At 39.4% G+C, this 18,736-nt stretch overlaps 1 protein-coding gene across 2 annotated transcripts in view; it reads right to left on the reverse strand.

Annotated features, from left to right (window-relative positions):
- MFSD6 (major facilitator superfamily domain containing 6) overlaps positions 1-18,736 on the reverse strand; it is a 30,707-nt gene that overhangs the window by 4,124 nt on the left and 7,847 nt on the right. For both annotated transcript variants that reach the window (XM_054210304.1, XM_054210305.1), the window contains 5 exons: positions 15,778-17,374; positions 9,985-10,082; positions 4,321-4,482; positions 3,663-3,761; positions 1,223-1,503 (listed from right to left, as the gene is read on the reverse strand). In XM_054210304.1, coding sequence (XP_054066279.1) covers positions 1,223-1,503; positions 3,663-3,761; positions 4,321-4,482; positions 9,985-10,082; positions 15,778-17,321 — 2,184 coding nt within the window. In that variant the 5' untranslated portion in view covers positions 17,322-17,374. The remainder of the gene's footprint in view (positions 1-1,222; positions 1,504-3,662; positions 3,762-4,320; positions 4,483-9,984; positions 10,083-15,777; positions 17,375-18,736) is intronic.

Below are 18,736 nucleotides of genomic sequence, written 5' to 3' on the forward strand. Positions count from 1 at the left end.
TCACAATTCTTTGTGAAGCAGCTGGGTCGTGTCCAGCAGTGTTGGACATGTCCCTCTCAGACACCACACAACTGCAAAACATTCTTTTCTTGACGTGGTCATTGTGTAAATTCTGTGCCACTGCTTTTCTGTGATTTCTCTTTTGAAAAAAGGGGGACAGCTTATACCAACCAAGACCCAGAGGACATTTACCATTGGGAAACAGCAGTTGGTGTGGACGAATTATTTTGATGTCAGAGACCCAGTGATATCTTCAGTACCACTATAAAAAACACGTTCTTTGACTCAAGGAAGTTCAAAAACAAACATGAAATTCCTCCACACTCTGCTCCGCTGATTCACACTCATATCCCAAATTACGCATTTCTAAAGACAGCAGTTGTGGAAAAAGCATTTCTGTGTTTACGCCTACTGGGTGCATAAGAAGGAACCTCACCCGTTCCTTCCAGACAGGTAAACATAGTGGTTTTAACATTAACCTTGCTGTTCTAAAACTTGCATTGGCCGCATTCCCCTATTTTGCTTAAGCAGTATGCTTCAGATGATAGTTCAAGATGCAAACCCATCTCATCATTGATGAAGCTCCTACAAGGTATTTTGAGGGGAGACTGGACAGAAGGGAAATGGTGTAAAGTAAGCACCAGCACCCAGACATTTTAAGTCACGGAATGGCTCCTATCTGGTGTAACTCTAGATAAAAAAAGAGATTAACTTTATTTGAACAGAAGGCTCTGTATCCCATCAGTAGTTGTCTGGAACACCTATTTCCACAACAATGTAGACATTTGACAGCATCATCCAAAGAAGCAAAACCAAATAAAAATCATTTTACACTCTGTTAAGCAGCTGGGCATCTTCATGTTCAATTATCACCTTGTAAATTTTGCAAAAAGCATAACCCACAGATTCCAACTAATACAAAAACAAATGCATACTTAAAGGGAATTCAGTATATCCAAGCCTCTAAAACAGAGCCTCTTTCTAGGTCTCTCCTTCCCCTCCCATCTTCAGGAAGATAATACTTACAAAAACAGTTATTCTGGCTATACTACACATAGAAAGCAACTCTATTTCCTGCACTATTTCAACTACTGTTTCACAACTCCGAATTTATTACAAGCTGACAGAGAACACCTGCCAGGTACTAACAGATTTACATAGCTATAAAGGTTTTTAAGCATCCAACAAATACATAAGTACTCCCTGTATGTTAGAAGATTACCTGCAAAGGCTGATTCTCAGGAGTTGGATTGGTTTTGGATAGTTTAACCATCTCTTTTATCTGGTAGACAGCATAAGCTAAGGTGACCCAAGGAGAAGAGCTGATGCCCCAGGCAGGCTTGTTCACATCCTCTTGCTCTTCTTGGTGTTTAGTTTTCTTTAGAGGCAGCCTGGGCTCAGTCCGAGGCATGATATCTTCCGACTGCTGTTGCACAAGGTCAATAGTCGCGATGGGAACAGGACTGGAAGGCACTGGGATCCTTTCCGCCAGCATTGTCTTTTCTGAAGTTTAAAACAAAATAATCACTGGCAAAGCCAACGAGCTTAAAAAAAAAAAAAGTGAAGCAAGACAATGAACACTAAGTGTTTCTTGCTTTCATAATACGGTTATCACTGTACTAGCAGCAGAACACTGGCACAAACACCCAGGAGCGAGACACGCCACAATCGAGTTAGGGAAACGCAACGTGGACGTTGCCTTACAATCAAGGCTGTTCTGCAACTGCAGGGAGGTATTTTAGATGTCTGCGTGAACAGGAGGGACTAACGAGTATGAAGCGCTCCGTTTCTTCCCAGCTAGCTATTAGAAATACGTATTTTTCATGTTACATGGAAGAAGTCATTTTCATGTTATATGCAAATTGAAAATAAGTCTTTTAGACTTGTGGCAAACTTCTTTCTCTGCATAAAGTCCGCATCTTACAACTCACTTGTACTCATAACTAAACACTGGCTTCAAGCAGGAACCACCCGGTGAAGTCACATGGCCTACATCATCAGAACTGCCGTTTCTGATCTTAAAATTTCTAAACCTACTGATTTCACTTAAAGAAGCTGTTCTACATCTTCACCGCTTTTTTATTTAAGAAACAAACCATCACTCCATGGTTACTATGGAGTGACGCAGTTAGTGAGAAAAGAACAAGGGTGGGGTGACACACTGGAGGAGACAAAATATCTGTCGCTGAGTTTCAGGTAAAGGAAGAAATCCTCCCAACTAACCTTTACATCTAAGGTCTTCCAATAATCTTAAATAGTTTTTACTGACTCGAAATGTCACCCATAAAATGACTGTTGTGACCCAACACAATGTGCCCTACAATCTTGAAGAGCCAGAGTATTAAATATAGGAAAAGTCATTAAACAGATTGTTATAAACCCTTGGGTATTTTAAGTAATAACTGTATGTTCTCTACAAGTCTGTAAATAACACACTCTGTAAATTTTAAGAAAATATTTTTTCTGAGTAGAAATATTTTACTGATTAAAAAGATCTATTTTTTCAAAATTATAAAATCATATTTTGTTTACAGACTCTTAGATAGTACTAGATATTTTAAGCAATGGCTGGATGCTCTCTAGTAGTGAAGAAATGAAGAGGCTAATCCTGCACACACCTGACCACATGATTAGTTTTACTCATGCAACTGGTCATGTTGAAAGCAACCTAATTACTGCCATGCTTAAGATTAATATACACACTGTTAATAAGGGTAGTGTGTATTAAATAGAAACCAAAGACTGAAACAAACTAAACAGTATAAGGCCACTAACAAACTATTATTTTGTAGGTTCACATGTAATTAACCGAAAGCTGATGGGAAACAAAGCAGCAAATATCCCTTTCACCTTTCCATTTCTTGCCGTTATCATCTGAACAGAAGTGAAGAGAATTCTAGCAAAATAAATATTTGACCCCTTCAGTACAGGCAAGTTGATAACTAGTCAAGGACCATTCATTTAATGTTCCAGCTAAAGAAGACTTTCCTTTCATACTCAAAGCTCATACTGGAAAGTAACATTTGGCTAAAAAGAAGTTCAAAAATTCATGACTTCAGAATTTGCCACGGTTTTATTGCCTTTGCAAGAATTAGATTTATGCTAAATCCTTAACTTTGTACCACATATTCCATTTCTTGTTAGCTTTTATATTGATAAAGGTGGAGATGAAAAAGCTCAAATTCCACCTGCGGGAAGATTTCTCAGGTGCCAGAACAGAACTGTAGCAGCTATAAAAGTTTCTGTCCTCTGAAGCCACCTCTACAATTTCTGGCAGAGGTGGCTCGCACTGGTAGAATACGAGAGAGTGTAGCGGTCAAGGTGACCTTAAAGAACTGCCGCAACTGAAATGACTCACTACCGCTGTTAAGACTAACCTGGGGGATTCTCAGAGCCGAGAGGACATACAGGTAGCAAAGCAAGTTATGCTTTCCTCCTAGCGACACCCAAGAACGCAATGCTGCCCTTCTTACAGCAGCAGCACACCACTTCAATTTCTACCATTGCTCAGGAAAAAAAATTCTCACTTAAAACCAAACTGTTTTGTCAAAATCTGAGAAAAGACACTAAACTTAAAAAATTAAAGATGCAGGGAGCAGCTTCAGAGATACCTTTTTTCACTGTCTCTAATTTTGTAGTGTCTCAGTGACAAGAATATTTACCTTCTTCTTCATTGGGAACCAACAGCCACTGGATCAGTGCAAATAGAAGAAGAATCACTAAACAAGCCATCCCTATTCCTCTGAATGTGGCAGCAGGACCTGTAATGAGATTTTTTTTTTTTTTTTTAAATTGAGAATCCACTGACTTAATAAAATGAGTCAGCATTATGTGCTCCTTCGGTATGTATTGTCCCATGTAGACTCTTATTAGCTTGTTTCATTACATTTTCCTCCCCCAAAACTTCAACATTAACCAAGTAATTAGATTCTCATTTGTTCAAGAGGCTGCACAGCATCAACCTATACTGTCACAAAGGATTCATTCATTTTACTTACGAATCAGGTTGGAGATTTGCTCACTTACTACTAAAAATATCTAGGCATAACATATTTAATCAATCTGTAATGCTAAAAGGACAAAGCCGTAAGCGACCTCCTCTGAATTCAGTGCTGACCTTGCTTTGATCAGGGGCCTGGACTAGACATCTCCTGAGGTCCCTCCCAGCCTAAGCAGTTCTATGATTCTATGATTTATACAAGTGTATTACTCTTTAAAACAGAACAATACCTTAAGCATAAATAACTTTAAAGCCGGTAGTTCAGAAAAAACAGAACTTCAATAAATAAAATCGAAGTCTTCAATACAATTTTTGCTTACCGAAGTAATTGACCAAAACCCCTCCAACCATAGCCCCGCATCCTCTGCCCAGACCCAAGTGGAGACCTTGCAGGATTCCCTGGGCTGACGTTCTCAGCTCTGGAGGCACTGCCGCGCTAAGGTATGAAATACAGGCTGCCCATATAGCCGCATGTGTGACACCTAGAGAGATGAAACACCGTGAAGAAGACAGGCTCCAGAGGGTACTGACACAACATCAGAGCAACTGCACTCATCTGTTGGAGCATGCATTAGAGAAAACCAACAAAATCCCCTCACTGACAAATGTCTGTGGAGTACAAATCAGCTTTCGGTAACGTGGGACTGGCAGCCAAGCCACAGGGAGACATGGTGACTCCTCCTGCAGAGTCTGTCAATAGCTCTTTCTCCCTCTAAGATGACCTCACGTCTCTTCTTGAGACACAGTCCCTAGGAAGACTTAAAAAAAAAGCGCATTGAAAGTCTCTCTGCCAGACTCCTTGTCCCTTTGAGGGCCTTTGAAATATGGTCCTGATTTCATAAGCTGCAGGCAATTAAAGCATCGATGCCTCTCAGCAGTCTCCTTACAAGGACAGTCTCCTTACAAAGGTGATAAAATCCAAACAGTATCAGAGATATCCGTGTCATTTCAGAGGCAAGAATTAATCCCCTGCTGCCCTTCTCACTCCACCCCAAAATCAACCGCCTCCACGCAAACTCTTTCTGAACTCAACACCAACACGCTCTGCATTTAGCACTGAATGGTCCGGAGGTGAAAAACGCGCATGCTCCTCAGGGTAGGCCAAAGATGCTGATTTTCACGCCTGCTGTTCAGAGGCAGAGTCAGCGTGCCCTGCCTCCCGCTGCAACTGCACGCTGCGTAGGCACTGCTGCACGCTGCTGCCGCCTCGCGCGTCACCCACGCCGGGGACCCGGCACAGCAGAGGCCCTCACTGCTATCAACAACCGCCCCAGCCCTCCAGCAGAGATTTGGGAAGTCTCTTGCTGGCACATGCCTTGTAGATGCAGGGTTATGAACATTTTTTCCTACTGGAGAAGGAGGACAGCTAAGGGGAAAAGACAGTGAATGACCATCAGGACGCAGAACCCCGTGCCAAGGGGAGCCCTCCTCGTCTTTGAGCACCTGCCTGGTGGTTTGGGTTTTTTTGTGGAGTGTGGAAGAACAGGACAGGAAAAGGCAGGGTTGTGGAGAAGTTGGAAAAAGAAAACAACCCACCACAGTTTTGTAGCTCATCACACGTTAAATAAGCCTGAACTATTTTGCCACCCTCAGATTGAGTGGGAATATTTTTTTCTTATTTGAGCGGTATTAAAAATAGTCATCACAGCTTACCAATGCCTATGCTCTACTGCCTTGGTTTTAAAAAAAAAAATGCTGGCACAACTGATGATTCAGTCAACATGTTTCTGTCCTCTACGCTTGACTTACTAAGGAACAGTTGGACACTCAGTAATTACTTAGGCAGTTAGGCTGAAGACTCACGAGAACAAGAAAATACATGCTTTTGTAACACACAGAATAACTTGGGTTTTGCTTATTTGTTAAAGGATAAATGGCACTGTATGGAATTGATACAGTTCAGGTATAGACACATTAGATGTCCACAAGGCTGTACATTCACTTTCATTCAAAATCTAAATAAAAATTTCTCAAGCTTTGGGTTTGTAAAGGCCACCTTTATACATTCCAGAGGTGGCTTTGGTAATAGCACATCGCCTTGTTGAAAAATAAAAGGCTTACACTAGGATGAGTGTATTTTACCTTACCATTTACAGTTTAAGGCTTTAAAACTCAGACTTTCAATCCAAAAAGCTCAGAGTTTTAAAACTCACTGAGAATCTAGGGTTTTTTTTAAAAAATGTAGACTCACATATGCATTGGAAATAGCAACCAAGAACCATCCCAATAACAAAGCCAGGCTAATCTAAGGTAGATAATGTGCTTTTGTTTTAGAAAGGATATTAATTAATGTAAAACATCAGTTTTATCAGCTATTAAAGAGTAAGTCAAGTATTAAAGCCAGGCAAATCAAAAACAAATCAGAAATTATTTGAACCGTGAAGCACAATACCAGGGTATTTGTTTGAAAACAAAAGGCCCTACTTAACCAACAGGTTCTTTACTAGACGATCCAGATAGAACACAGTGTTCCCCATTCCTCTGAAAACAAATCCATTCCTTTAAACCAGCTTATTTCACTTGCCTTTAAAGATATGGGCTTTTCTTTTTTTTTTTTTTTAGTATGTGTACATTACTAATGTGATTTTTATTATTTGACTATTGAACTATTTGACTATTATTGACTATTTGAAACAGTTTTTACAACTTTTACAAGAAGTCTGGTCTGAATTACTGCTAATCACAATTCTTTTTTTCAAAAGAAGCTGTTCACAATATACGTATTGTGACATTATTTGCTAAAACCACTAACCACCATTTCACCATCTGGACTATATTTCCAACAAGTATACCAACTCCAGCTCAAAATAATAACGTTTAGCAAACAGGACAATTTACATATAAACCAAGAGTTGAGGATTTGGGGAGCCAAATCTATTGGAAGAGAGACATACCCTAATTATTGCCAGTTAAAGACCCAAGCTTTTTGCTTTCTAGACGTAACTGTGCTGCTGGAGTACTAGTAGGAATCACTTCTTAGAACAGTACTTGTTTTGGAGTTTGCTGGATTACTGCCAAGTGAAAATAGCTAATTTTCAGGTTATCAATATAGTTTTGCACTTCAGAAAATAATCGGTGAGCTAGCATAGCTGTTACCAGAGAATTTGAACCATTGCTTTGGAAAAATAATTTGCAGATAACTAGCACATCAAAACTTAATCCATTAAGTGTGAAATGAACAAGATTGCTTGCGTGTTCACAGATTTATGACATATACACACGCTGTGGGCAGATTCAAAACTCTAAATTAAGAAGCGAGTTTAAATCTGCTCATTTACTCCTCTGGGAGCGCAATGATCTTAAAGAGTCCTCCCATTCCCCGTTACACCGACAGCAACAGAAACACAGCATGGGTGTTATTACAATCAATAGATGCAGTCTGCAGAGTCATCTTCCAGAAATCCCCCCATGCCCTTCAGCGCAGCACACGGGAATAATCCTTCTTGTATTACAGGAACATATTAAAAAGAAAAATAAATTCTTTTGTAAAGCCAGCTGAAAGTGTTGTTGACCTTAAAACCCCTCCATCTGATGGAACTGGAATTTACATGAAATTTAACAGCTTCCTGGAAAAAAGAGTTCCATACAATTACAACAAGGACTTCACCAAGGGATTTAAAAGACCATCAACTTGATGCAGTCACATGGTACCCACATGTTCTGCATAATCTACTTTTTTTTTGTTTTTAAATACTTCTAACCCTTACACATGCAAAGCAGCTACAACTCTTACCTCCCTCTGTCAACAAACTCATTTAAAAATAAGAGCTTCTACCTCACCAAATTTCATTAAGGTGTCAGCTCTTCTCCCTGCCAAGAGATTCAGTGGACGGAAAGAAAAGGAAAGGGAAGGAAAGAAAGCAGACCGCAAAGAAATAGGATTTGGTAACTGCTGCAAAAGAAATAATGAATCAAGAAGAAACTAAAACTGCTAAGAGCGAGGAGGAGAAAAGACTAAAAAGGGGGGGGGGAAACGGTCTTCTAAAAAGACAAACTTGATCTTGCATTCAGCAACACTGAATGAGATTACTGGAATGTAACATGTAGTGGCAGTAATCAGACACACATACAGCATACCTATGGACGTTGTGGACACTAATAAACCATGTTAGATGCAGGCTAAAAAGTGCACGTAGAACACACAGAGGCTTTCAGGAGGGTGGGGTTATGTACGTGTTTGTTTTGTTTTTAGATTTCTCATTTGATGAATATAAATAACTGCAAATAGCAGCATTAACCCAAGCGTACGTGGTTCAGCAGTGGCTAGATATAAAGTCTGGCAGATAAATTTATGAGGAAGTATTATTTTGAAGGTCCTTAGTTTTTTCTTTAAATCTTGAGTACTCAAGATTATACCACACAGAAAACCCCACCAAAACAGGTCCTTCACAGCCCTGCTGTAAAAGCAAACCTACATATTAGGCAATTCATATTGGAATTTCATCAGAACAAAAACAAGATTCAAAGTAATAGAAACTTCTTTCTCAGCCATGACTATACTCCTGTGATGCCTCTGGGCACAAACTTCTGGCTGTATTGTTGAGACACAAGTTTTTTTCTTATATTTTGAGTTGGGGTGTCTCTAAAACAGGATTACCTAGAAGATAATATCCAAAGCTTTGTATTCATCATTTGTTCCCCCTAGATGTTTAAGCAGGCAAAAATATGACACATACGCATTCTTCAGGTTCTTTGTGACATTTTCATATTTTAACACTTGGTATGAACGATGACGGTATCAATTCAATAGTTGTGGTTTGGGGTTTTTTTAATAACAAAATTCAGAAGCTTGCTGTTGTGGCAGTTTCAATACAATAGACTGTTTTTGTTAGCAGGGAGGGAAGGAGCCAGGACACAGATTTCTTTCTCCATATATGTAGAGATCTACACAGTGCTCACCAATAGCACTTTGTAACTCAAGTTAAAATCTACCTTACAAAGATTTCTGTAAATACAGTAGAAAAAGTTAATGCAAATTCAAATTACGCTGCACATAGAAGAATAAAACTTCTAAGTATAACCTGTGGAAAATTTTCTAAGAAGTATTCTATAAAGCCAGAGTACTGTCTTTAACAAAGATGGTACAACTATTATTAAAGGCAGGGAAAACATTTTCTGCATTTAAATTAACCATTCTCTTGCAAGCTTACAAACGCAAATACTTCAGTATTCTTCAAATACTGACGAAACAGAAAGTAAAATAGCTTAGATTTTTCTTGGTTTTGAGAATTGGTACCCACTACAAAGACACGAAAAAATGTCATAAAATGTAAGTTAGAACAATTTATACTTTAACATGGCAATGAAGGTCTTGCAGTCTTTGACAGCACCACTTGAAAACAGGGCTCAAAACACTTTTCATAAACCACACCTCTGCCCTTCTAATTAAATTAGTTAAAGAGCAAGTATCTTAAAGAAGCTCTAGTAGCACAGACAAAGCTATTGAAAGAAATTCATTCCTCTTTAGCTATTAAAAAAAGAAAATTCTATAGTCTAAACCTATTGATCAAACAGTACAGCTGAAAAACTACAAAATATTTTAACAGAGACAGAATGACCACGACTATGTTCTTTCTTTTTTTTTTCTTTTTTTCTTTTTTTTTTTTTTACAGCATCCTTTCAGGAACTGCGATCTTTTGCATTTAACGAAGTTCACATTTACCACCAAACAGGATTTGCAGTAGGTGTGTACCCAGCTCATGCTTCTGTCTCTTTGTTTAGTTAAAGGGTGTGTTGATCTCACACAGTTCTGTTTGAATAAACACAGAACTGTGCACAATCAAATGCAAATCCACCCTTTTGACGTCAAATGTTTCCCAAGATAAACAGTAATGTTTTATGAACCTGGACATTCTGGGATATTTGTGGTCAAAAAAAAATATGAGAAATACCAGATTTTTACTTAATTACACTTCACTTGAAAACAAGATAAACGTAAGCACCTGATCTTATTATACTGGAAAGGCATTACTGCACGGTCATACCTTGAAGTACTTCCATCGGAAGAACAGTCCAGGCGTTTTCCAGATACGAGATGTAAATATATCGAGCTGTATTACAGGCAAGACCAATATACAGCACTCTGAAGGAAGTAAGGAAAAGAGAAATCAGGTTAGTTTGCACTTTCGTTTTTTGGCGTGTTACAATATACCCTACTGGTTCAGAACTCCTTTGCGCGTGTACAAACAGTTTGCCAGCCTAAAGCATTTGCTCAACACAAAACACAGTCTTGCACCCAAACATGAACTCTCCTCTTGCCCACTCCAAACACATATTCAAACCGAGGCTAAAGTTAAGACTCTTTTCAAAATCCTAATGGACAAAAAAAATTCAAAGGGACAGCTGATCCATTGAGATTTTAACTCACTCTGTAGTTCCATGCCACACTCTATACAGGGCTGTATTTCACAGAGACCATTTGTAAGCACATTCAACATCCCTTCCAAACAATCTTCCTTTCTAACCATTCAGAGATTCATGTAAGCCTGGTGCAGCCTTACATTATTACATTAATTAATTTTACCCTAATAAATGTAAGTGTATAGTCCCAGGATCTGCAAACTGCTCAGAACTACTCTAAAAACACATCCCACAGAAGCAATATGGTTTGTAACAACATGCCTCGGGATAAAACTTAACCATCCTGTTGAAAAGCAGCAGATGCTGCATCTCAGAATGAAGAGGAAAAAAAGCTCTTATAACAGTTTTTAAACAATGAAGCAGGAAGACTATTTGTGCAGTGCTTTCCCCACTGCACATTTAACCTGATGACTTTTCCCTTCCAGTTTTCAGTTTGTTTAGCTTACCTCCGGGGTGCTTATTCATCGAGCTATCTTTCTCTTATTTTCAGATGGATATTAGGAAACAAAGACTTGATTCAAAACATGTTTTTTAGCTTGAAAAAAGATGCTATTGCATTTGAAGATTTTTTCAGGAACAAGGACAACTTATTGTCCAAATATGGCTTCTTGATTGACCCCTGGTCTAAGCACAGACATTGTGAAAGGGCTTGTTATTCTTTGTGCTGCTTTTTTAGTTAGTTATTCTAGAAAAGCAGACCGAGATTTAATTAAATGGTACATAGCCACTGAAAAATCTAGAATGAGATGCAGCCATAAGAACACAGCATCTCGTTAACATCTGAAGTCTCCAAATATATATACATGTTGACAGCTAAAGACCCAGGACCATAGTTTTCATCATGTCAGTGATACCAAAAACATTCAAAATTATAAAGACAGGTCTGTGCATTTCACAACAATGTGGATTCACAGAAGACAATATATTTTACTTTCGACAAGCTGGGAAATTCCTCCTCCCCCCATCACACATCAGACCAAGCTGTGTCGCTTCCAGATACGTGTAAGGTCCATGAACAGCTGGTTTAAGCTGCCTTTAGGCAATGCAAGCCCAAGCATTCATTGAAGAAAACACAGGAAGCCATGAAAAAGTTTTGTATTATACAAGAAGGAACAAACTTGTTCCTCGTGCCACACATCATAAATTTCACCTCCGCCTTTAATTAATGCCTTCTGTTCCAAATAACTTAGTTCCTTTCACAGCCACCACTTAATGTAATCCTTATGTACAGTCACATTTCTGAAGTGTATTAGGACACGCTTGCCACAAAAGGTAAGCAAACACGCAAATTCTGCAGGCTCCTTTCTTCATTCCCCTATGAGTAAGGCTCTTGCGGCTACAAAGGAACCACCTCACCATACACTTGTTTTGCCTGATCAGCAATACAGATGCACCCAGCCCTCTGTTTAGGACCAGTTCTTGCCAGCTTAATTTCACTTTTGTCTAGCAAAAATTTTGCCTGTGCCCCGAGAACACTTTTCCCCAACTCAACTGTTCCCTACCACAGCCAGACTGGAGATGTGAACAGGCCTCCTCCTGCTTCATAGTTTTTCCATCACCACTAACACACTCGGCTACCTGCGCTTTTCTGCCATGTTACGCTTGCAGAAAGATCTGGATTCAGAGTTTAAGAGCAGCAATTTAGTCAGGTTCTACCTTTTAATTTGTTAGAATATGTACAAAGTTTAAGGTAAAATAGAGTTTATGGAGATTTCTGTAATTATGCTTTTGGAGGGGTCTGTCACACAACAACTTTTGTGTATTTACAGAGTCATTTCAAAAACGTGTTTATAAAAATCACTTAAGCTCTTTATCAGACCCAAATGGATAACGCAAAGAGATGTTACTTATGAAACCAACATGCAGTATCCACAGACACACCGCGTTCAATTTACAGGTTAAACATTCAAAGCACTGAAACTATATTTATGTTAAGCTGTTTACAGCCATGACTACCAGTCTCTGCTTCCTATAAAAACTCACATGCTGGAATTGTGGTCAGACAAACACATTCAAGTTTAACCTCAAGTAGGAGGTTATTTTCAGAGATTGACATCATCTTCCTAAACTCAATGGCAGTTAGGAGTGCTTCCAGTCCCTAAAGGGGGCCTACAGGAAAGATGGGGAGGGACTCTTTGTCAGGGAGTGTAAGGATAGGACAAGGGGTAACCGTTTTAAAATGACAGAGGGGAGATTTAGATTAGATATTGGAAAGAAATTCCTTACTGTGAGGGTGGTGAGACACCGGAACAGGTTGCCCAGAGAAGCTGTGGATGCCCCATCCCTGGAAATGTTCAAGGCCAGGCTGGATGGGGCTTTGAGCAGCCTGGTCTCGTGGGAGGTGTCCCTGCCCATGGCAGGGGGGTTGGAACACGATGATCTTTAAGGTCCCTTCCAACCCAAACCATTCTATGATTCTATACCATTCAACAATGCTGTCTAAATATTTGATGGCCAGTTTTGTACGCTTTTCCTTCACAATATCCTCTCAAAGAACTTCTGGTCTTTACTACACTTTCTGATTACTTATTTCTTTTTAACTCTTTAATTTACTTTTAAATGAAAATCTACTCTGTCATCTCTCAAAAGGTGGCTGGAGGAGGCAAGGCAAAAAATACCTCTCTAATATCTGCAATATTCCCTCCCTCATAAATCCGCACAATCACAGAACAGCTTTCTAGCTGAACCACTCAGTGTCAGTACTCCAGATTCATCTAGTGACCTGCTAAAATACAATGTTAGAAACACTAGCAGCATGTGTAACACATGCACAACACGCAGTGCACCTGCATATGAACAGTAAAGGCAATGAAGTCAGAAATCAGGCATTTTAATCAGCATATGTTTAGTACGGTCTTGCTTAAAATGCTTCAACAATAATTTGAGTATTAGTTTAAAAAAGAAAACCTGTGAAAACAGAATAGGTTTCAAAATGTTGTAAGGATCTTATATGCCAACACATACAATGGTAGAAACAGAAACCTTTACAAGGCTAGAAAAGGAAAACTGAGCTTCTGTATGTCAAGGGTGTAAAGCCTGTTTTCTTGTAGTTCTGCAAATGACAGTCAATAGCATTTTTTCCTGCTACTGTGACAGTGCATGCAATTCTGGTAATCATGCCTGTCTTCAAAGAATGAGGACCGGAAGGAAAGATTGCATGATAACGTTAAAATAAATACTGCAGAAAGACTATCTACATCTAGGAGTCTAATCCCAGAAGAAAATGCAAATACCCTTTTCTTTTTTTTTTTTTTTTAAACTAATGTTATTAGTGACAGAATTCAGTGTAAGGTGAGACAACCTCAGCACTGAAGGCACCTTACCAAAGAGATGTCAAGCCTCCTTCCCTCTAACTGTGAAATACCCTGTGAAATATTCACAACTAGCTGTGGATTAAGAGGTACTTCTATCTTATTTCATACAAGACCTTACACCAGAATTCCCATAAACATGTAACTGCTTTTATGCCAAAATGGTAAACAAGGAATTTTAAGCTATTAAAAAAAAATAATAGTAAAAAAAATTAATCCCAAATGCTTCTGGCTAAGACAGTTCCAAGAAGGATATCTAGTTGGAGGATATTCGTTCTTGTTATTGGGAGAATGAATATCTGTACTATAAGGCAGCAGACATACACAGAACTATCAAAAAACATGAGCTATGAACTCCTATACCTTCCTCTCTCAATAAAAAAAAAGTTTGCCTCCTCTTGAACAAACCATGCATTATACAAAGTTCAAAAAATACAAGACAGACGGACAACCAGGACGAAACATCTCATAAAACTGTGATGACTAAATTCAAGTAAGCATTGGATAACATTAAAATATGACTAATGTGCATTTCCCAGGTGCAGGTATAAAGAATGCTGTTTTATTGCAAATAGGAGCTAGTGTTTAAACAACTTAATCTTGATCCAATCTTGGCTTCATAGGCTTAAAAGTGCAAAGAAAAAAAAAAAAAAGAGGAGCTAATCCTGCACATCATCTTTCTTTTTACTGGCCAATGCTCCTATCTCCTTCTATTTCATCTTATTCACAAGCCTACCATGCTTTTATTTTTTGTTCTTTCTCTAGTTGAAGTCTAAGCCTGAATTTTGTACTATAGCAAAATACATTGAAAGAGCATACCCAAGCTAGCTTTAGCTATCAAGACTGTGATCTGTTCTCACCACTCCTCCATCATCATATCCTTCCTCCAGTCTTTGCATGCAATCATGTTTTCTCATACCAATTATTGTCAAATTCAGAGATTAAAAGACTGACTCAAAGTAAAGAGATCCTCCTCTGTTTAAAGGATGAAATAAAACATCTTTTAAGCAATCTCTCAAATTACCATGCTAAGCATCTCAAACATTTTTAGTAGAGGTCAAATGAATCAAAAAAATTCATCCCAATAAAAGAAAAAAAAAAAAGAAAAAAAGAGCAAAACCACAGAAAAGAATGCACAAAAAACCCAGTGCAGACAGCTTAAAAAACTTAACATCTCAATGACTGTATGATTATAAACAAGGCATTTGGAAAAGACATGATGCTAACAGCACACAGAGCTCTGAGCTCAGGTGCACAGGGTACCCGAGTAAATATAAAAAACCCCAAAACTTTAAGACTTCATTAACTCAGATTCCTCCCTGTCTTTCTTCCCCTGAGCTTTTTTTAAAGAGTACTGTAGGGATTTATAATATGCGAAAATTGAGTCAATTGTGAGTTTAATGGAAAACAGTGTTCATCAATATGCTGGAAGCATTTCACTTACACAAGACAAAAACGACGGGGGAAGCCCTGCGCAGCCATCTCACTTCAGCAGCTAACACACACAGTCGCAACTAAAGGAAGAGCGCAAGGAACTGAACCGGTAAGCGACACTACCAGGCTGCAACCTCATTCTGCCAACACCCAGAGTCTGATTACGAGGGCATGTGCACAGGAGGTGCTCACCTCGCTGCTTCATCTCACCCTTCTCCCCTCGCAGCCTGCAAGTGACACCTTTCCAGGCTACTACGGGGGGGAGCAAAGAACTGCCCCACAAGGAAAAGCAGGCTGGAGGTTTCCAGAACGCTGCTACTCACAGCAAAAATATTGTACAATTAATGGTATTTATATGTCGAAGCAGACAATCCTTGAGTGGGTGGCGATTTATAAAGATCTCTAACTAAGATATCTTCTGGAACCATCTGCAAAAGGGTATGGTACCAGGCATAATGCACATACTAACACACAACTAAAATGCAAAGGAAGCATTTGAGAGCATTTTTAACTCCTAAAATAATAATAAACTCCATCAGGCAAGCTATGTAACTGAGCAGGACTCGGAAATTTAGAATAAAAGAATTAACTTCAATTTCACTTTGTAACACAAGGCTAGGCCTGAAATTCAACATTTTTTGTATAGCGCTCTAACAATGGCTAACATCTTACCTGATATGACCAACTAATTCAATCAATTTGTGGCTGAAGAAGTAGGCAGTCAGCTCAGATACATGACTGAGCACAGAACAAACTCCAAAGAGAGTGGTGGTGCCATTCAGGTCTTCCAAGTGCCAGTAAAGAAAGGTGAACACAAAGCCATATCCAAACCCCATGAACCAGGCCACGAAGAGCACTGAGCCGTACTGGATACTACACAGCAGTTTTATTAAGTCCCAAAAACTGAAAGACTGCGACTGGCTCATACTGGTAGGAGTGTTATCGGAGGATTCATTGGAGGCGCTTCTGTCCACCTGTGAGATTTCTACCTCTTTTCTCTTATTTTCATCTTGCTTGAAGTGTGCATAATGAAATCGAAACTGGGTGGCCACAATTAATGCCATTGTCATCAGAACACCAAAAACGATGAAAACTATCCTGTAGTTCTTGTACTCAGGCGCTTTACATCCTTGACCTTCAATGCTGACTTCTGTATGGGTATAGTCAATGCCAATTCCCACGGAGAGCATGGCCAGCCCCCAGCCCAGAGACCCCCACATGCGCTGCAATCCATACCGGTCCCTGTGTTTGCCAAGGTACTGCAGAGTTACGGTGTCCACAATAGTAACAGAGGAAGCACTGAAAAATTCTCCTATTATGACAACCAGCAGAATGAGTAGAAAGATGGCTTCTACCTCTTGTTGATCATAAACGAGCACAGCTTGGTCAGAAGGCGTAGGCTTTGTGGTGATGGCAGCTGGGGTGGTACTCGGAGTTGCATTCCCTGGTGAGACTGGGCTAGCAGTGGTGTTTTTCAAAATAAAATGGGTACTGTTTTCCAAGACAAACTCCACATCACTGCTCTGTGTAGGTAACAGGAATGTTATTTCAGGATTGGCTGTCCCTGTTGTTTCCAAAGTCACTGGACTGGAAGTGAGCAGGTCTCTCTTCACACGAACTTTCGGGGATGCGGTACTCACTGTGGTTAGCGGAGGAGACATTGAGGCATTTTGCGAAACTGTTGTTAAAAGGCTGCTTGCATTGGTGGGATGTGCTGGCGGAAGGCCCTTTGGTACGCATCTTAAGGTGGCTGGTCTAACAAATCCAATCCCCAGGTTAAATAAAACCCAGCATAAAAGCGAAAAGAGGAGGACGATCTTCCCTTTCTTGAAGCGGTCTGCCACCACTCCCCAGAAGGGAGCACTGCAAAACTCAATAAAGTACCTGATGCCCACTAGAAGTCCACTCTGACTGGGTGACATACCCAGCTGCTTGTAATACACAGGCAGCAAGGGGTAGAGCGAGCCATATGCAGAATAGAAGAAAAAATAAAAGACCTTTGAGATCAGAAGATCATTGTTTATTTTGACGCAGTGCTTTTCTAACCAATCTAGCTCTTCATCTGGGACAGTGGTTGTCTCCGTCGAAGGGGATTCATTTTGGGGTGGCAAGTCTTGATCCTTGGAAATGCCATTGAAAGGATCAGCAAGCACATACTTTCTCTTCTGTTCCTCTTCATCATCGGTTAAAATGGCAACCTTATCATCAGCTGCCATGGTTTACCACAAGCATCCAATATCTGATGCGCTCTCAAGGAACTGTGGCTACCCTGCAAACAAATAAAACATAACATGGTTAAGGTACCACACAGGAACAGACCTGCAATGCCAGTCACTGAGGACAAAGACAACTTCTTTTTGTAAGTGACCTTCCTGAGCAATACATGCAATATCAGAGCAGGGAAGACCATTTGTCTAGAGTAACTAGTGGTACATGGTAGTATCAATAAAAATGTGTTTTATGACCAATCCTGTGAAGTTCTCCCAACAGCACCTTTAATATTTCGCAATAAAACATCTTTCATGTTTAGGACAGAGAATAATTTATATAGTCAAAGTTACTGTGGCAATTAAGTGCTAGCATTTGCAAGTCTCTTCTTTCAAGTTGTCTTTTCTCCCCCAAGGCTAACTGCTTTATTTCCAGTATTCCCTACTATACCAAAGGATAGCCATGATTTCATAATTTGATAATGCAGCCACATATATATCCAGGGTTTTTTAATTATCAAAACAAATTATCGTCTGAAGCCTCATAACGGCCTTCAAAAGGTTCATCAATCTCCTCTTGAAATGTAATTTTCTAAGCACTTGACAACCACAGCAGAAATTGGTGGGAGACTTGAGTTTCTAGGCTTAATGGGAAGAGAGGTGGGGATTAGGATGGGGCTACAAGATTAAAATGAGGGACCCTCAAACTTAGGATAACGACCTCAAAGGCATCAAAGACCTGGGAGCAAAGCAACACAAGGACAGAAAATAAGTATAGGCCCTACAACGATCTCTTCAAGTCAAATTCTGAAATTGAAGAAAGGTGGATCAGGAGATAACTGTACTGCAGTTCCCCACGCTTATCCTTTCCAGACGTAAGAGACCGCAAAACTCACAAGCACAGTAAAAAATAAATTCACCACTACTTAGACTTTGATTTGACCAACCAGCTTGCACATCAAAAAACAACAAACCATTATAATAAATTAGGCTAGGTAATAGAAGCTTTCCTTTCAAGGAACAAAACCAAACCAAAACAAAAAGCTCTTCCAGCAGGCTACCAGCTCAAAATCATTACATTAGGCAACTATTTTTGCTATATTAATATCTGTAAATTTAAGCTAGGAAGATTAGCTCATGTTCATTATGAGAAAGTTGAACATTTAATATATTTTGGTTTTGTCATCCCTTTGCTGTTTGGATTAGTGTTACTATCACACAGGAATCCTTTCAAGAACCAATATTTGAAAAGAGCATTTAATTCCAGAAGAACCTGAAATTTCTCCAAGAGCATTCAATTTATGATCAGGAATATCTTCCCTAGGAATCTGAAGTATTTTTTTGCAGGTCTGCACTTTTTCCCACTAGCAGAGCTCCAATGAAATCGCAGTCTTTCAAAACTCAACTGAAAGCACAGTATCTTC

Source organism: Rissa tridactyla, chromosome 7 (genome assembly GCF_028500815.1).
Source record: "Rissa tridactyla isolate bRisTri1 chromosome 7, bRisTri1.patW.cur.20221130, whole genome shotgun sequence".
NCBI lineage: Eukaryota > Metazoa > Chordata > Aves > Charadriiformes > Laridae > Rissa > Rissa tridactyla.